At 46.0% G+C, this 19,894-nt stretch overlaps 2 protein-coding genes across 3 annotated transcripts in view; one reads left to right on the forward strand and one right to left on the reverse strand.

The window, feature by feature from the left end:
- Positions 1 to 3,449: 3,449 nt before the first annotated feature.
- On the reverse strand, positions 3,450 to 6,891 carry LOC144096675 (uncharacterized). 2 transcript variants are annotated; one of them, XR_013306799.1, is made up of 3 exons: positions 6,582 to 6,883; positions 6,290 to 6,469; positions 3,450 to 6,206 (listed from the first exon to the last, which is right to left on the reverse strand). XR_013306799.1 is itself a non-coding variant. In XM_077629511.1 (3 exons), the coding sequence occupies exons 2-3, from the start codon at positions 6,485 to 6,487 to the stop codon at positions 5,874 to 5,876; spliced, it is 531 nt and encodes a 176-aa protein (XP_077485637.1). In that variant the 5' UTR covers positions 6,488 to 6,540; positions 6,582 to 6,891; the 3' UTR covers positions 3,450 to 5,873. The 2 variants fall into 2 exon arrangements, 1 of the variants encoding a protein (XP_077485637.1); XM_077629511.1 differs by having other exon boundaries at positions 6,290 to 6,540; positions 6,582 to 6,891.
- Positions 6,892 to 10,591: 3,700 nt separating this feature from the next.
- Positions 10,592 to 19,894, forward strand: part of LOC144098176 (uncharacterized) — a 103,876-nt gene continuing 94,573 nt past the window's right edge. Inside the window, exons 1-6 of the mRNA XM_077630695.1 lie at positions 10,592 to 10,934; positions 11,023 to 11,101; positions 15,763 to 15,823; positions 16,306 to 16,424; positions 16,503 to 16,579; positions 18,737 to 18,924. Of these exons, the coding sequence (XP_077486821.1) occupies positions 10,643 to 10,934; positions 11,023 to 11,101; positions 15,763 to 15,823; positions 16,306 to 16,424; positions 16,503 to 16,579; positions 18,737 to 18,924 (816 nt within the window). The 5' untranslated portion in view covers positions 10,592 to 10,642. The remainder of the gene's footprint in view (positions 10,935 to 11,022; positions 11,102 to 15,762; positions 15,824 to 16,305; positions 16,425 to 16,502; positions 16,580 to 18,736; positions 18,925 to 19,894) is intronic.

The following is a 19,894-nucleotide window of genomic DNA, read 5'->3' on the forward strand; positions in this document are numbered from 1 at the left end:
CCCCCCCCCCCCCACAGGACACTTTCGCGAACTCGTATGTTTTGCCGCCTTTTTTCTTTTTCTTTTGTGTGTGTGTTTCATGCACAGTGCACGCGTGTGTAGTTAAGCTAACTGCGCCGCTGATTCCGCCCTCACTATTCGTACCGAAGACGCTCCTGGAACGTCTCCTGCCCTGTCTGAATTTATTGTTTATTTGTTTGCTCGTTTTGGCCGGCGGCACGGGCAGTACATGCATCTATGATTCTTATCTGCTCCGGGACTCCGCCAAAGTCTGTTACTGTTGCTTTGAGGGCCCGGATGCCCTCCCTCCCCTCGTTATTCCTTTTTTCCCCCGGGCTGGCCTCCCGCGCAAGCTCGCTGGGCGGCAGGGGACAAAGCGTTTTTCTTTTTCTCTTTATTTCTTTCTCCTTTTTCTAGTATTTTTCGTTTGTGCCCATCAAGGGTTCTTGGTTCTTCAATTGCACCCCGCTCGGCAAGGTGGTGCGTCGAACTGGCAAGACAGGGGTGGGGGATGAATTCAGAGCTTTGTGTAAGCGGGCAGCGAAGCTTGAAAAAGATGCCGCTGGCGACAAACGACCGAGGTTTGTCGCGCCAGAATTCCTAAGGTCAGCATTGGCTCTGCAAGGGGCGATGGAGGTCGTACACCCGGACTTTCATTAATGCCGTGAGGAATTGTTATTAAATTTGTAAATAAAGTACGACTCGCGTTGCTCGAGATCTCTTTGTTGTGGAAACCACCCTGTAGGACTGTTAACTTAATTGCATCAAATGGGTCGTTTTTCTCATTAATATATGTGTTTTAACAAGGGGAGGTAGGGATAAAATATGCGCGTGGTGGTTATTAAAGCGAATTCGTATAAAGTTAACGGTCTGCCCAATGTACTGCGTACTGCACACACTGCATCCTAGGAGGTATATTACGTTGCAGAAATCTCAATCAGAGTTGTCATTAATTTTCCGTTTGAATCCTGAAGCTGTGCTTATTTCACAGCTTGATGTTTGTAATGTGTTTGCAGACCTGGAATCTACTTTTTCCACAAGGTCGACACCCCAAAACCGGCTCTTTATGTGACTGAGTGTATTAGAATGTTTCGAATGTTTTTCGGTCGTCTGTAGACTGCATGAGGGAGAGCAGTGAAAATTTTGGCGAGGCGCTAGCTCGCTTTGTTTGAGAATGTTGAAATGTTTTTTTGAAGATTTTGTTTACGTACGTTAGGCGGCTGGGTTACTGGTGAAGGGAAGTACGAGATTTGCCTGATGGTCTGTTTGCTCGCTGTATCGACGTCACTCCAGTATTTGCTCTCGGTTGGGTTTAGATGTCCTTTGAATGGCATCATCGGCAATGGCGACGGGTATCGCTGCTTAATGAGGACTTCTTGCATGCGTATGGAATTTTTTACGAAGTCTTCATCTTGGGAACATATTCCTTTAGATCGATGTGCCTGAGAGTATGGGATGCTTGTTTTAGAGTGACGAGGATGGCAGCTTTGGAAGTGTACGTATTGTTGACGGTCCGTCGGTTTTCTATATACACTGGTGGTGAGTGAGCTTTCGTTTACCAAAATCTCAACATCTAGGAAGTTAATTGTGGTGTGGGCGCACGTGTAAGTGAAAGATATGTTGGGGTGGACGAGGTGTGTCAGTCCAAATTAAAAAGATGTCATCCAAGTAGCGTTTGTATAGGGTGGGCTTAATGGGACAATCTTTCAAAAATTTAGACTTATTACTATGCATGAAGATGTTGACGTAGGTGTGGGCCATCCTTGTACCCATGGCTGTGCCGTTAATTTGTGAATAGTGTTGATTGATGAATTCGAAGTTGTTATATTCGAGTACGATTTTCGACAGTATTTATAAAACACGTGGAGCAGGGGAGCATCAAATCACTGATCGAAGCGTATGAACAAAACAGAAAGGAAGAATCCCCTGCTGCACGTGTATTAGATATGTTGTTCACAGCAACATCTTGCATGAAGCTGCAGGGAAGAGAAAAGTCGATGAGACGTAGCCAGTTGTACTTGAGCCGTCTACATCGAAGGATTCACCACCGATCCTCTCACCAGGTTTCGTGAAGCGTGCGCTTTATCGTGCCGGTTTACCACTGTCCTTCTTGCTAGTGAAGCGATTATTTTTTTAATGTTCTCTTTTTGCCCCATTTGCCATCTGCCATTTTTGATCGTGCCATCTTCTGGGCAAGTACTACGTTTGAGGTTCGAAAAAGATGCATAAGCGATCACGACCTATGCAAACAATAACAAAGACGAAACACGCTACAAGAGCACCACTAGCTGCATATCTGCATATCGCGCGCACACGTGCGACTGATTTTCGCTGACGATCGGCCGCTCCCGCTGTATTCAATTAGCTGTGTCGCCAGATCGTCTGTCGCGAGGCGCTTTCGCTGTGCCCGCATGACCGCTTGTCTTGACCTTCCAGGGGAATTGCGCGTTGCTTGCGCGCGGCTTAGCCCGAAGCCGGTAAACCGGCTGGCCACCGCCACATCTGGACCTGGTTTGACTCAAATTGGTCTCAGCCGCGCGCCGCGTCTTGTTCGGTTCGGGCGCGAACAATACGCGAGATTCAAAGCTCTCGGCCGTCTCTGTCTCTATGGGGGGGGGGGGGGGGGGGCACTTGACCCCAAGGGCGCTCCTTTTCAGCACCACCCCGCCGTCGCCCGCCTCCGATTGAACAGGCGGGGGGTTCAAAGGGGAGCTGCCGCGGAGAGGCCGGGCAGCTCGTCCTAATGACAGCGCAGAACATGCGTCACTGACAGCCCCCTTCCTTTCGCCGTCTTGTCCATCGTGCGTCGCGCCGAGCCCGACAAAGAAAAGGCCGTCACCCCCCCCCCCCCCCCTTCTGAATCGGGGGGCGGAAATTCCGCAAATAGTTTCCCAGAGGCATCCTTTTTTTTTTTCATGGGGTCAAGGAAGGTGACCCAAGCAGTGTGAGGCAACGTTCTCTGTTCATTCTAGAGAAGCAAGCTTACACTGCAAAATTAAACCTTGCCTTTCTCTTCCAAATGCAATTAACTAGGAGTCCTGTCCAAAACCATTTCAGGTTATGTGGGCACCCCCAACCTTTTTTATTTCCGTGTAACTCCAGCACTTCTTCACCTTTGTCATTGTAGCCGCTATTGTTCAAGTACCATGCAACATCTTGTTATTAGCACTTGCTAATTCATGCCTTCTGCAGGGTTTAAAGGACCTTTTTAATTGGAAATGAGAGCATGTGCACAGGGTGGAAAGCGCGTGATCTGCCAGGAAACACTAAAGCGGCCCCGAGAAGGGATCTTTATTAAGGATGCCAGCCATCTTGGGCCTCTCCACTTGGCAACGACGACAAAGCGTGTGCGGTCCCTATGGTTAGGCCCCAGCTGTGGAAGCCATCCTCGGACACGACCATGACCTTCGACATCTGATGTTTTTATTTAAAAACACAGGGACCAAAGTCGTGCTGTATGGAGTGCAATCGCCATGTGGTTCCATAATCATCCATTTAGCCCGGCTCTTTGGACGGATTCAGGAAACGACTGAAAAGAACAAAAGTAACGAGTAAACAAAGGTGCGCTGCATAAAAGTTAGAACGTAAAGAGACGAAGGCACGCTGCGCTAATGCTGTAGCGAGGTCTAACATGTAAAATTTCGCGGCTGGCGTCGATTTCTACAAAGCGCGAGTAGTGCCTACGGAAATAAACAAAGGCGCATTGGAGATGGGTAAGTCTGTATACAAGCACGAGTTTTTGTCTCTACCAGCGATTTACTAGCTCACACCGCGCGATTTTGATGTCTGGCGTCGATTTCGACAGAGAGGGAATACGGGCACGAAACGGGACGCTCGCGATCTGCCAGGAAACAATGAGGTGGCCCTAAAAAGGGCCGTTTGCAGGAGCACTTCAACCGCGACCTGCAGCGGCTTGGCGGCGCGGTGAGCAGTAGGCCCAGCGCAGACGGAAAAATTTTCAGCAAAGCACGTGGTACATAATTTATCGAAGGAGGATAGACCGGTTACAGCAATAGCTTCACTTGAGCAAGGAGAGTGGGAAAGGGCAGAGAAGAAGGTTCCTAGTGCCACATCAACAGGACCAGATGGTATCCCGATTATGTTGATAAAGAAGTTAGGACCAAAATCCAAGCAAACATTAATACAGGTAGTGAACAAAATGATAGTGGATGAGAAAGTCCCCGATGAATGGCGATTAAGTAGAATGAACATGATATATAAGGGAAAGGGGGACAAAGCAGACGTAACTATCGCCCCATAACAGTGGCATCTGTGGTTTACAGGGTGGTGATGCAAATTATAAAGGATATACTGCAGGCTTGGGTGGAGAACGAGGGGGTGTTAGCGGAACTACAGAATGGGTTCCGGAAACAAAGGAGGTTGGAGGACAATCTATTTTCATTGACACAGTGTATAGAAATTGCGGAAAAGGAACATAGGCCCTTATTGCTAGCATTTCTGGATATTAGGGGAGCCTATGACAACGTTACTCAGGAGCATTTGTGGGACATATTGGGCACATTGGATGTGGAAAATGGAGTAATTAATCTTTTAAAAGATATATATAGAGGTAACAGAGTGCTCATAAAATGGGAAAAAATGTATCAGGGCCTGTAGAGATACAGCGGGGGCTTAGACAAGGATGTCCTCTGTCCCCTTTGTTGTTCATGTTGTACCTGCAAGGTTTGGAGGCCAAGCTAGAGGGGAGCGAACTAGGTTTCAACCTATCTTTTTTCAAGCAAGGGGAATTGATTAAACAGACATTACCGGGACTAATATATGCGGACGATATAGTGATAATGGCTGACAACAAGGAAGACCTGCAGAAGTTGTTAGACATATGCAGTACAGAGGGAGATAGATTAGGCTTCAAGTATAGTAAGGAAAAATCTGCAGTCATGACATTTAATGAAGAGGGCGGCGAGCATAGAATACAGGAGTTCGTGCTAAAAGTAGTGAATGAGTACAAGTATCTTAAGGTGTGGATAAATAACAGTGTTGAGTATCTGACAGAGCATGCAAAATATGTAATGAATAAAGCTAGTGGGAATGCAGCTGTCATGAAAAATAGGGCACTGTGGAATTACAATAGGTATGAGGTGGTAAGAGGGATCTGGAAAGGGGTGATGGTCCCTAGCCTGACCTTCGGGAATGCGGTCCTGTGTATGAGGCCAGATGTTCAAGCAAGGCTGGAAATTAGGCAACGGGGCGTAGGGAGGTTAGCTTTGGGAGCACATGGCAATACACCAAATCAGGGGATACAGGGTGATATGGGATGGGCGTCTTTCGAGAGCAGAGAGGCTAGCAGTAAGATAGCATTTGAGGAACGATTGAGAAGGATGGAGGAAAAGCGGTGGGCTAGGAAAGTTTTCAGATACCTGTATATAAAGAATGTTGACACGAAATGGAGAAAGCGAACTAGAAAATTGACAAGCAAATATCTGGACAGCAGTAAGGGGGCAAATCAGCAATTATCGGTTAAGAAAAAGGTTAAAGAAACAGAGAGAGCTTTGTGGAAAACAGGGATGCTGACGAAATCGGCACTAGAAACATACCGGACCTTTAAACAGGAAATTGTCAAAGAAAATATCTATGATAATTGTAGGGGAAGTTCTTTGTTGTTTGAGGTCAGGACTGGAGTTTTGCGGACTAAGACGTATAGAGTCAGGTACCAGGAGATAGACACTTTGTGCATTGCGTGCGGAGAGGAGGAGGAAACGGCTGAACACTTGATACTTTTCTGTAAAGGGCTTCACCCTACAGTGGAAGGCAGCGGGGCTGACTTACCCAAGGCATTGGGGTTTAGGGATAGTGAAGGGAAAGTGGATTTTAAGAGGTTAGAAGTAACCAAGCGAAGGTTATCTGATTGGTGGCTAAAAGCAAGACAGGAGTAAAATTTCACAAGTCATGGCTAGGTGGCTTGAGCCACCGCCCGATGTAAAGGGTTCAGCCGTATCCATCCATCCATCCATCCAGCAGTGGTCCGTCTTGTGCCCTTTGGCTCCGCACCGACGACACCGGTGCACGACGTACACCTCTCCTGGTCTTGCCCTTGAAGCCGACGCTATCCCTGGTCCGTAGATCCTGACGAGGGCCGCGACGATAATCTTTGACATCTGGTCGATGCCCCGGTCTCTCGCCACGTGATATCGGTCTGCGGCAAACAAGGACAGCATCGGCTTGCCAGAAGCATCCAGGAAACGATGCTGCAAAAAAAGTTACGTTACAAGCGCCGCAATTTGGTGAGTTCTGCTCGAGAAAACTTGCGAAAATGTTGTTCAACCCTTACCTCGGGGTTGAGAATGTGCACGCCCGACAAGCGCTTCAGCGTGGCTGACAGACGGCGGTTCAGCTGGCGACGCCGGCGGTCCTCAAATTGCGCCTTACGTGGCTCATCGAAATGGCGTGGCAAGACTTTGAAGACCAGCACGACACTGGCCACGTTCTCCTGCAGCAGCAAAACGAGGTCCTGGAATGCGCAAGACATGTAGGTAAGCGGTACAGCACTTCATGAAGCGAAATTTGAGATAAAATGCCTACCTTTATGTGGCTGGAAGCGAAATTTGAGATAAAATGCGTACCTTTATGTGGCTGGCGATTTCTCGCGGGTCATCCCCTCTGTCGAGATCGTTGCCGCCAACATATAGGACAACAAAATCGGCGTGCCGAAAGCATGTCTCTCGAATCATTTCAGCCAGGCTGATTGCGTCGTGGCCGCTAAAGCTGAAAGTGCATGTTCTCACTAACGGCGAAAGCCGTAAGCGAGAACTGCACAGAAATTTCAGCTGGCTGTCGCCGACGAGCGCACCACGCAAAAAAGCCATACCTGGACAGCTCCCGAAACGCGCCCGCCGCCGCCTAGGTTCACGAAGCGAATGCCCGCGCATCACGCAAGCACGGCGGACGGCCGGACCTAGCGATTCCCTAGGCCGTCTAGGGACAGGCCGAGAGAGGCGCGGCGACCCCACATCCGGTTGAGAACGAGAGAGAAGCAGAAAAACGTCACGGAGAAGCGCATCCCATCGACCAATCAGCGTTACCAGCCCACCTGCACCCAAACGCTTCTGATATGAAGGTATATTATAATTATAATATGTATGCTCTAGGTCAGGTTCATAGTCCTACAGCACTCGATTGTAAATGCAGGCACTCGACGGAGCGCTGATAGACGGGCGTGGTCACCTGTAGGCGCATTTGCGTGGCTTTGCATGGATAGTACGTGTTTAACCTCTCAGGTCTGCAAAAGCTGTATCGGGTCCGCCAGGCAGTGGCGATTATAATAAATGCACAACGAAGCGCGCCGTTCGAGCGCACTAAAATAATACACCAGCAGTTCAAGGATATCATATATAACAAAAATATAGAAACGCGCATGCAGTGTGTGAAAGCGCGGCGCATCAGGTGCGCTTTTTGAACCCGCGCGCGCTGTCAAAAACGTGGGGAATTCCGAGAAAAATCTAGGGAAAATATGTCTCTTCCCAACCAAACATGACGTCATTAAAAGTCACGTGGCCATGACGTCACGTAACGTTTTAAGCGTGACGTCACATTTTGTTTGACCAATCAGCGTTTCCAGCCCACCTGCCCGCAAACGCTTGTCTCATATCGGCAGCGCCCGCCGTACGCTTCTGCTAGCTTCAGTATGCTTGCGCTGGAATGTGGCCGGTAGGCCGAGTTAAACCGCATCGTTTTTTAAGCACGCACCGCAAAGACGTGTTAATATTCATCAGATGCAATAATCGTGGACAGCTTTCTGTATGCAGTGGTTGTTACGAGCGCGAGCTGTCAGCAAACAGGCCTGCGTCTTTGGCTCATGAGCGCGCGAGAACAGCGCAGAAGCCGGCGTCTCGCGCTCGTAGCTTCCTCTGCATAGCCACAAAAAGCTGTACCCGACTAGAGGCTGCTAGTGGTAATATTTTTTTCTTCTCAAAGCAGCAGTTTTGCAGTTAAAACAAGCTCAAGGAGCGGTTGTACTGGCGAGCGCGGCTCTGGTGCTACTCGAGCGGCGTTTTTTTTTTTTCTTCTTGCGCGCGCAGCTGCACAATTTCAACACGATTGCTTCTGCTCTGTACCTAGCAGCACTCCAGGGCGAAGTCGCGCTACTTTCCGCCGATTTATGATAAAAAGCGCGCCACGGACACTTCTCACTCACTTGTTTTCAGGAGCGTTAACCTGATTGTTAATCATTTCAAGACGCACTCTACATGAAAAATAAATAAAACGAGACTCGAAAAGCTCGTTTGCCAGACACAATAGCCGGTCGTGGCCAGACCTTTATTTGACGCCAGCCAGATCCTTAAACTTTCAGGACCTTCCAAACGAAAAATGATGAATGCCAAACCAAAATCACGTGATTTTGGTTTGGCATTTATCATTTTTCGTTTGTCGTGCTTTTCTGTGAGATCAGACGCAAAGTTGGACAAAAATGGCTTCATAAACTTGTGGACAATCACCTTTAGCAAGGCCCTTCTGTGAGGCTCTGTGGTGTCCTTCGAGCACACAAACAGCGGGTTTTTTGCGTGATGGCAGCACTAGGTCTGCAAACTTCTTAAGCAGCCTTGGCCCCCTAACAAGCACAGGATCCACACTTGATGCCGCACCTTCCAGGCGGCTGACGAACTCTACGAAAGCCAAGGTAGGGTACGACAGCCCTCCCCGGTCCATGCCTGCTATGATAGTAGGGTTGGGCGGGGTAAAACGAGACAATAATTTGCAAACTCATACTGTTTTTACACTTTTATTTCAAGAACCAGAAGAATTGTACAGGAGCTTTCCTTGGCATCTTATCTAAGTGGTCATCAGCAAAACTCAGAAAGCTTGCAACATCACAACTATGAATAGTCATCAATTATAAAAAAAAAAGTCCCATTTGTCTCATTTTGCCCCGACCCACGTGGCAAAACGAGACAGAAGGTGGGGCAAAACGAGACACTTTGTCGAAACCAAACAAAATCAGTTCTTGCACTCGGAGCACTTGAAGTACAATCCATGGGGCCCTGCGCATTCTTCGTGAGCCCACTCGTGACACATCATGCATTGGATGCACAAAGAACGAGGCGCTGTGTTGCTGCATAATTCTTTGCACACGAGGCACTCCCAGACACATTTGTTGCTTGTTAATCGCTTCGCAGAACGTTTTCCTTTCAGTGCGATATCCTGCGATTGAACACTGCCACCAACAGCCCTTTCATTCGATTTCCCGCTTCGTTTTCTTGAGGCCATACCTGACTCCTTGGGAGGTTTTGCTGCAACTATCTTCGCCTTGTATGGCGATGAGGTCAAACCTATGCTTGTCTCCGACTTCCCTCTTTTTGCTTTTTCTATAGCAGGAACAGGAGAGAGAACTCGAAAGGTCGTGTCACTATGAGCGGGCTCATCATTGTCATCGGTAGAAGTAGGCGAGGAGCAGTTAGCGCGGGATTCTTGGCGTTGACCGCAAGTTTGATGTTCCGCTGTGCTTGCCAAGGCGCTTCATCGAACACAGGATCATCCAGCGGCGCACGAGAAAATGGCCAAACACCACACTTCCGAAATCCATTGGTTATATTACTGATGTTCCGGATTGGTTATATTACTGATGTTACGGATGTTCCGGATTCCGGATCGTTCAAAGGCTTTGCTTACCAGCTCACCTACATTCTCCATCGTGATGCGACTCCCAATGTTGCTCAGCAGCCACTCCCGACATGCGTTGTTGTAGGCATCTTTGAAGGCTTTGAAAAAGCTTACGTCAAGTGGCTGTAGCTTGTGTGTTTGATCCAAGCTGCTTCTTCCAAAGCACGTATCGACCATGCGTCTCCGGTCGTTCTGCTCGCCGTTGAATGGCATTCTTAGTCACAGAGAAGGCTTTCGGTGCAGCGCGAATAGAATGTTTTCGCTGGCGCACGCTTTCTAGAGCTTCTTAATATTGGAAGGAAGGCCTCAAACGTTGCTGGCACATACCCATTACGAGGGAGTGGCCAAGACACAGGCGTTTAATTGCTGGATACACGAAAGTTTGGACGCGAAAATGAGTGATAATAGTATGTAAGCTGATAGATTGGAAGACGCAAGGACAAGGATCCTGTTAACTTGGAGATCGAAAACGGGACAATGGCTTAATGTGCAGAATAGTATACAATGCCTGTAATGCTTCAATGTCGCACTGACTGAGAACGGGAAAAAGAAATTAGAATGGGAGTCGCTGCGTTTCTTGAAGAAAATTGTGCACAGCAGAGCGCACACTTCTTTTGCTTCGTCCAAGAAATGAAGCGCCAATGGAAAGAACAACCGCGGAGGACACAGGCAAGCCCCGTTGATGAAACGGAATTAGCAAAAGACGCTTCCTCAAATGAGAGAAGCGGCGGCAGAACAGCAGGAAGTGATCTATTGTATCAGGTTCGGCACAAAAAGGGCACAGTGGGGAAGCCGGCAGGCCAGATCTGTGAAGGTAGAAATTTAGAAGGGGAACCCGGCAACGCAAGCGCGTGAAAGAGACCTCTAGTCTCTCTAGTTGTGGCGCCACGGAGAGCAGCGGCGGTCTAGCGAACTAACAAATCGGGGGCTACGGAGGCGGCGCCGGTGGACAGGTCGCCAAGTAATAAAGCCGGTTTTGGCACAGACCGAGTCGATATAAACATGGCGCTTGTGTAGCACGTGTAGCATGATTACGGAATTGCGGTGTAGCGACTCTCTGTCCATCTGTAGATGTGCTGTCTGTAGAACTCAGCGGAAAATTTCGTGCTACCCAGACATTCCACAAGCGACGATGAAGAAGCGCCTCTTCGTCGGTAGCCTCGGATCTACCGTGACAGATCGCGACCTCAAGGAGAAATTCGCAAGGTTTGGCGACGTCGACAACGTCGAATTGCACACGAAAAAGGACGAGTCCGGAAAGCCCTTTAAGATGTTCGCCTATGTGGACCTCGACACCGATCAAGAGAAACTCGTCAACTGTGAGTCGATCACGCATAGTGCTCGGCGAACAATTCGCCAAACCTGTGCGTCATTTTAACCACTTGCTTTTGTTTTCTTCTTTACCAGGCATCAAAACTTACAACAACGCCAAATGGAAAGGCAGCAATATTGTCGTGCAAGTAGCGAAAGAAAGCTACATCCAAAGGTGGGGGCTCAAGTGATTCAGTGATTAAGCTGTAAGCAGCTTCTATTCTGTGGCCGCCCACCACATCTTTCTTTTTCGCCTGTCTGTAAAACACAACAGCGCAAAACATACAAAGGCAACGAAGGGCACAGCACAAGCGATGATTTTCCACAAAGACTCTTCCACAAAGGTTTTAACTTATTCCAGAAACGTGCTCTATATAAAAAAAATACATCCATATAGCAAAATGTCTTCCACAAAAAAAAAAAAACCCAAATTTTTAGTGCAGAAAGCAACAAGAAGCCTTCGATCCTGGCTGTAATGGCAGTTAAACAGTGATCAATGGTGACGATTATACATCAGTGAGCAGATTGAATACCTGGCTACGAAAAATGTGCCTCCACTCCAAAGGACTTTTCTCTGTGTAAATGCTGTAAATAAAATGCTATGTACATAAAAAGGTGTCCCATAAAAAATTAAAGTATTGCAGCCTACTTTTCAAACAAACATTAGTTCATGACTTTAAATAATACTTTTACTTGTGTCCATGTGACATTGTTGCTGGACTTTTGGTTATTTTTAAGCTCTATGCAGATGGCTGAGCTTTGTATGAAAAGGTTGTATGATTGATCATCATGTGCATTTAAATAGTAACCCCATGAAAAAGCTGCTGTGGTGGCTGAGTGTTTATGGTGCTCGGCTGCTGGCCTGAAAGACACGGGTTTGATCCCGGCTGTGGCGGTCGAATTTCAATGGAGGCGAAATTCTAGACGCCCGTGTACTGTGTGATGTCAGTGTACCTTAAAGAACCCCAGGTGGTCGAAATTTCCAGAGCCCTTCACTACGGCATCTGTCATGGCCTGAGTCGCTTTGGGATGTTAAACCCCCATAAACCAGTAACCTCATGAAAATGAGTGCTTTTTGTGACCAATGGCAAATGCCCTTAAATTTTGAAAAAGGCATTTTATGAGAGTTGTACACTAGAAAAGTGCTATTCTATTTGTGTATGGAGCAACAACATTTCATTGTCAGAGGTAACGGTACAAATATCTGGGCCTGTGGATAACTGGTAATCTTTCCTGGACAAAGTATGTTAACTTTGAAGTCAGTTTCACCCGTAAATTGTTTTTCTTGAGGCATTCATTGAAGTCCTCTACACTCGGTGTACGTCTTCTATAGTGCAACTCCCTTATTGGCCCATTGCTGGAATATGCCGTAATTATCTGGGACCGTTCACATCAACCAATATTAACAAACTAGAAACCATACTAAGCAAGGTATTCAGCTTTACCTTTAATATGGCTGTTACGGAGCTTTTGAAATGCAGCAGGTTACTTCTGGTGTCTGACCGCAGTAGTGTTTGCCGATTACAGGTTTTCTTTAAGGTGGTCAGGGATCATTATAACATTAATAGTTCTCACATTTTTGCTTACTCATCAGGTTATGAGAGAAAGGCCTGTTGACAATAACACCTTTATACATACAAAATAATGGTTCTCTTTCTTGCTGTGAGCAACTGTTGACTGGAATGGCTTTAATAATGAGGCTGTTCCACAAAAGCCTATTAGTGTTTGAAAAATGCCTGCTGGTGCGCATGTTAGGAAACAATAGAGGTAACGATGCACACTATAGTAAGATGCAACTTCAAAAAACAGCAGTTGCTAACACTGGGCCACGGTTCCGCAGCGTCCTGGTATTACTCCGCTGACCAATCGCAACAGTAAACAAATCAGCTTTTTAACGTTTGAATATGTTAAACAAGCTAGGTATCAAAATTCTAGACCTTATAATTTTTTCCTTGTGATCAGCTTCTTGTTTGGGTAGCAAGAAAAGTTTCAACAACGGGCGACATTTTCATCGTGGAGGAATTCTGTGTGGTGGTCCTGAATGTGGGCGAAGCTTCACTGCAGACTTAAGTTGTATCTGACTATAGGTGCCTTTATTTTATGCCATTCCCACGAACCAGCCCCTCTGCTTGCCGTCCTGCAGTGTCCCAACTCACAAGCATGCTGCAGTTGTACCTGTATCGCTGTAGGGCGTGCCGAGCTGGAGCAACAATTAATTTGGCTGCCTTTGTTTTTAGCATTCACAGCGCAACTTCATGTGCAGTGTAGTGCTCTACATTGTCGAGACAATGAGACTGTATCAGCACATAGTACTTGCCACATGGCGGTGATGACAGGCAGGCAGACTGGTGTAGATGTAAAATCGGCTATTTCTACATTCGCAGTACTACTCAGAGATGCTCTTAGCGCCCCTTGCGGATCGGGGCACCTTCCAGGCACCCACTGCCCAGGAGCCCATGCAGGAGCAGAACGAAAAACTCACGGTGAAATGAATTCAAAGATGCTATGACAAAGCAATCAATATAAAATTGAATTGTACAACCAGTACTAATAACGCAGATTTGTCGCATAACACTGCTTGATCGCCAGTGCATTTTGTTTTTGTTGGGTGAATTTGTGTACACAAGAATAAAAAGCCATTCATTGCGGCTGTGTAATCGGGATGATTGTTGCTCTCACCGTCATCAGCAGCAGCAGCAGCCTGACTACGCCCACTACAAGGCAAAAGCCTCTCCCATATCTCTCCAATTAACCCTGTCCTTTGCCAGCTGCGGTCACCCTATCCCCACAAACTTCTTAATCTCATCCACCCACCTAACTTTCCACTGCCCCTGCTACACTTGCCTTCTCCTGGAATCCATTTATCTTGCCTTCGTATTACATTCCCTGCCCAAGCCCATTTCTTCCTCTTGATTTTGACTAGGATGTCATTAATGCGCGTTTGCTCCCTCAACCACTCTGCCCTCTTCCTGTCTCTTTTAATGTTATGCCTCTCGTTTTCTTTTCCATAGCTTGCTATGTTGTTCTAAACTTAAGCTGACCCCTTTTTGTTACCCTCCACATTTATATACAGCTGTTATAGTTATATACTTTCTCTTGAGGGGTATTGGTAAACTGCCATTCATGAACTAAGAGAACCTGCCATATGTGCTCCACCTCATTCTTATCCTTTTAGTTATTCCCCTCTCATGATCTGGATCTGCAGTCATTACCTGCCCTAAGCAGACGTATTTCCTTACCACTTCCAACACCTCGCTGCCAATTGTGAACGGCTGTTCCCTTGCAAGACTGTTGAACATTACTTTGGTTTTTTGCATGTTAATTTTTAGACCAACTGTTTTGCTCTGCCTTGTAGCTCATTGATCGTAAGTCACTCATAAGTCTTTGATCTGGCATTGATCATAAGTGATTGAGCTAAATCAGTTAGGATATTATTGCTCTTGGTCGCACCTTATTTGGAGATGGCTTGAAACTTTCCAGGCAATGTGCGTTAGCAAACAGTCTCGTATGTCAAAGAGGCTGCCGTGGATGATCACCATTTTTCCCAAATGAGCTCGTTGCATACATTGAGCACACAGTTGATTACTTACTTCTTCTGAAAACCAGGAAGTACTACCATAATTTCTGGACTATGGTCCGCACCGGTGGCGTGGTTTGCAGGGCTCAGCTCTGGCTTAGAAAAGTAGCACTTTTCTGTTATCCCACTGTGGTGGCTCAGTGAATTTGTGTTTGATTGCTGAAGGGTCGAATCCCATTTGTAGCAGCCGCATTTTCACAGAGGTGCAATGCAACAATGTCCCTGTGCTGTGCGATGTCAGAGCATGTTAAAGATCCCCAGGTGGTCTAAATTAAATGACTATAGACACCAAATTTTTCCTTGTGTGTTTTCTTCTTTCAAACCAATAAATTACAATTACCAAAAAACAATATGTGACATGGGTATACATGGAGTACCTTGTGATGTTCGCCTATGACTGCTAAATATTTTATAATTGAATTTATTCTTGGTGCTGTTTCAGTTTCGGATTCATCCACTGAATGATGGATATGATGTGTAGTTTAACTTTAGGTCACGTGAGCCATAAAAAAAACGGAATATAACTGCTGATACATTGTTTGTTGCAATTCTAGCTCTTAAAGCAGGCTGGTTTAAGTGCTGCAGTGAGTTAAAACTACATATCAGCGTTTATAGTACAGTTTTTCCGTGCCTCACATGACTTAAAGTTAAACTACACATCACAGCCATCTTTTGGTTGATGAAACCGACACAGCATGAGAGAAGAAATTCAATTTTAAATTACTCAGCGATCATAGGCTAATACCACGCAGTGATTCATGTATTCTAATGCCTAATGCATGATTTGAAAGAGAAAACACGCAACTAGAATTAGGTGTCTAGTCCTGTAATGTAGTGCCCTCCACTGCAGCATCCCTCATAGCCCATGTATCGCTTCGGGCCATTAAAACTTCGTATACCACATAAGTTTTCCTTGACGTTGTCCGTACCAAATACATAATGCGTTATTGAAAAAAAGGGGGGGGGGTGCCATTACTCATTAGCATTTCCGATTCACAAAGGAGAAAATCTTTGCACTTTTCTTATCTTAGTCAAACTCCTTTGCTGTTGTCTGGGGCACATTCAACCAGTAGAGAATATGGCAACTATTGATAGCATGGACCACCTGCTATAGGTTGTGCCTGGTCATCTGTGCCCATGCTTGCAGTGCCATTTTGCAGTGTGTCCATTTCTTTTGTGTGTATATGCAAAGTTGATGGCTGAGAAGCTTCTAGAGAGACACTTTTTGCCTTCATTAACTGAGACATTTTTGTTTACAGGATACAGCGTGAGGCCAAGGCCCGTGCAAGTGAGGACGCAAAGAATGCGCCACCCGATTCCGTATCCTTGTTCTGAGCTTCGTCCGTAGGTGAATTTTTTCAGCACTTTCTATAATTGTTAACAGAGCAGTAACGACTGCTAGCCGACTGGTGGTTCATTGTGCAGGAAACCGTGCCAGACTGATGAATAAAACGCTTCATTTGTTTTTGATCCTTGTGTTTTAATAATCAGTTTGGCGCAGTTTTCTGCACAAAGTTTCTATAACAGCGAGCACCTGTTTATATGAGGGACTGTTGAAGCACGTACCGCTTTCACACCTGAGGCATTTAAGGGAAGCCTTACTTGACATGAGCATTGAGCCTTTTGTGGCGTCACACGAAAATAGCATGTTGTGGGTGGCTTTGTTCTTCATGAGTCATGCTGGTTTCGTGGGAATGAAGGCCCTTCGCAATGAACCTAATTTTTGCTGGTAGTAGTAGTGGCGGCAACAAGTGTCACCAGCTGCAAAAGTGCTGTGGCGTACCTGTATGTGCTTCACCAAGGAGCAGAGCCACATGTCTGTTTTCCATGCTGCTGTCATGTGGCCTTGGATTTCTCCTGCCTTTGCCATGGCCACAGCACCAGCTATTGAAAACAGGGGAGGACTGGACCTCAGCTCATTGTGCATGCCAGAGCAAGCAGCATAGCCGCCATGCACACAATGTTCCTTACTGTCATGGCATCCCTGGCGTTACTGCAGTGCTGTTCGTGGTCTGCCCATGTGTTCCATTGACATGGAACGCCTGCTTAAGCACCGTTTCAGCCCACACCACAAAGGTGGTGCTCTCTCTTTATTAGATCATATTTTATACTTAAGGGGAGACAAGGCTTTTGGAGGTGAAATTGTTTATTTTTTTGCACAATGAAATGAAATTTGGCATGAAGTTTAAGTCCCTTGAATGTTTAAATACAGAATTTCACCGATATATCTTGAATAGTTTTCACATTATATATTTTTATATGCTTCATTGCTATACCAAACCTGCAGAAAGCTTGGCTTGACAACAATACACGGTAAGAGTCTGCAGTCACTCCTAAGTTTTACCCAAAAGAGTGGTTGATGTTGTGACATTCTCAAAATATTTTAGCAGCCTGACATTTTCCTACACAGACAGCTATATTCATGCTTGACCAATGCACTCATTATCGTCATGAAAATTAGTGACTGAATAGAAAAGTTATAAAGTAATTGAAGAATTTAGGAACGTCACTTAATAACGAGATTATCAATCTACACACTGCAACAAACCGCATGAAAATCTGCGAAGCCATTGTCGTGCTACGCTTTCTGCAAACATGGTAGTTGGGTCACAGTGCACTTTTAAGAAAATTGACTTTTAAGAGCATTAGCTCACACTCATCACGTTTCAAGATTTCGTGGGGTCTGCTATCACCCTGATGTCACAGTGCCATCTGTGGCAGCAACTAGAAAACAACACATCTCTCATTGAGACTTGTAGCGCCATCTACAATACCATTGTAGAAACAACAACCTGCCGCATGCCAATGATGACGTCACGGTCCAATATGGTGGTCTATAGAGGTGGAACTATGAGAGCATGACGTCAGAGGACGAAATGGCGGCATAGTTTCCCCAACAAATATCCTATAACGGGTAGGAAAACTGTCCCGTTACGGGACCACTATATATATGTATACATTCGTTCTGCTATATATACTCCGACAACAAGGGGCACCCATCCGGGACAGGTGTGTACTGAATTTGGTAGGCAAATAAAACCCTATGGGTTTTGGTTTAGAAGTAAAACCACTATTAAATAATAGGTAAACACTGTATACATGCAATTACTAATTGAAGCTTTACCATATTGCACTGCAAGCCGAATTCTAGGCCCAACTTGATCCCCCAAAACGAAGCAAATTCCGTTTGGGGCGTATCTTGAGGGGGTGTAACTTGACAACGGGTAGACGTGCATCATAATTTCTCTGATAGATGGCGCTAGGCATCGATCACTCCGCTAGGTGGAAAAGTTATGTTAATTTTCCGAACCGCTCAGGGTTTTATTCACTGGCCCCGCTGGATGCAGAAAGACTTTAGTTTTACACATGGCCAATAAAGCTAACGCTCGTTACTTCAATGTTGTCCAGACAACGGTGGCCTTTTTTTCGCACAGAAATTTCAGCCAGTTTTTTGCTACTTACAGTCGCAGAAACATTTTTTAAAGTCAGTTCTGGGCTGTTTTCGGGGAAAATTGATTAAATAGACATTATGGATACAAAATCTGTTGTTTCCTAAAATTCAATTTTTTTCGAGATTTTCCTGATTTAAAAGCCGCATCTCCCCTTAAATTGTTCTGAAACAAATAAAATACGCCGACATATTCAGTGAGGCCCAAAATGTGGCCCTTGTATCTGAGAGAGTGGTCTTCCTTCATAACTTTAAAGGCAAGGGTTGCCAGCTTTCATGCTGGTATTCTGTTCGGAGCCTGCGAGGTGCTTGGCTCAATGGCTTTAATGGCAAGAGGGAACGTTGAAAAGGCTACAATCAAAGGGGGGAATTGGAAGAGAACGAAAGCACATTGTCAAATCGTGTGTGAAACCATCGCAAAACAAGCACGCACACACATGTTCGGTTGGTCGATTGAGATAGAGCTTGAGTTGATGCGCAAAAAGGACAATTGCCCAGCAAAAAATTCGTGAGCATCTTTCAATCTTTAAGGAGGCTCAAGTCGGGATACGACAGGGCTGAAATGTGTTCTGCAGAGCTGCTGCTACGGAGATTGCTGACCAGTCCATGTCTGTGCATTCACACCTGCTTTCCACCAACTGTGTTTTTCAGCATATATTGGAATTTAAAGAAAAGAGCAAATGTACTGCTATGCACTGAAAGGTGGGGGAAGTGTTGTGCGATTATTTCTCAGGCGCTACTTTTTCTGGAGGCTTCTTGACCGCACCCCACGATAGCAGGCTGAGCCGACCCTTTGAAGAAGGTAAAACAGGAGAAGCCTGACTGGACAGACAGGGTGCGCGTCAAGACCGAGAAGCCTGACTGGACGGAGGGTGTGCGAGTCAAGGTTGAAGAGCCTGACCGGCCTCCAAGACAGACATGGCAGAGCAACTGGAGGACTTCTCATGGACTGTCTTCAAGAGGGAAGCAACAGGTATGCTGGTTTTACCAGGAAGGTGCGAGCTTTCTCCTTTTTACATCTGCAGGTAAATGTGTACTGCCAGTAGAAAGAATGCTGTAGCACTCTCTGGCATTGCACTCATTCAGCTGCCATGGCGATTATGGGAAGTGCACGGACCTTAACAGAGCTGGTTTCTATATGTGGAGGGCTCCTTGGGGTACGCTGCTTTAACACAGCTTGCTTCACACATATACTCCATCTCAGTAGTTCCTTGCAGCACTACCAAAGCTGCGATGAGTGCAGAATGTAGTGCTGCTATAAAATGGGCATAAGGGATAGTGTACACTAAAAAATAGCATGTTTCGAAGTGAACATGTGCCAAACGCTATTTTTCAAATTGATCCTACCATACGCTCACGGTACGTACGCTATTATGCGAATTTAGCATGTATGGCTTTTGCGTATGCTAAAATATTGTTTCCAAAACGGCGGCACACTGGGTTCGTCGTTGTTACTGCCATTTTCCGTACATTCGGAGGCCATAAATTGGATGCCAGGCTTTCACTTCACCTCATCCTGCCTATAAGAAAACATATAGGTGATAAATTTGCTTAATTTTTTTGCTTAGAGCGACATTCTGCCTCATCTAAGCCTAAAGAGGAATGCTGGTTTGTTGACAAATGGTTCCCATTTTAGCAACCAGATGTCACTACTAGACTGAGCTTATCATTGCATCGCCATTTGCATATATTGAACTAAATGTGCGAAGGTGACAAATGGTGTAATGTCCCTCGAAATGTTTACGTTTAATGTTCACAAGCGTGCACACGATTGTGGTATGTAGACAACGTTGATTTAGGCTCTTTTCTAACCATATCTGTGTACGTCCCGAATAGACGGCATGCAGACAACAAGGCACAGAGGAACATGTTTAATGCACTGTATTGATTGCGTGAGGAGGTCTCTACTTTCCATAGTGCTGCAGAGAACCTAGGAGATGGAG

Source organism: Amblyomma americanum, chromosome 7 (assembly GCF_052857255.1).
Source record: "Amblyomma americanum isolate KBUSLIRL-KWMA chromosome 7, ASM5285725v1, whole genome shotgun sequence".
NCBI lineage: Eukaryota > Metazoa > Arthropoda > Arachnida > Ixodida > Ixodidae > Amblyomma > Amblyomma americanum.

Excerpts from the sequence above, each read along its gene's own strand:
- LOC144096675 (XM_077629511.1), bottom strand. The coding sequence starts at position 6,487 with ATGTCTTGCGCATTCCAGGACCTCGTTTTGCTGCTGCAGGAGAACGTG. Across the intron at positions 6,207-6,289 it reads TGCACATTCTCAACCCCGAG|CATCGTTTCCTGGATGCTTC; the intron begins GTAAGGGTTGAA and ends CTTTTTTTGCAG.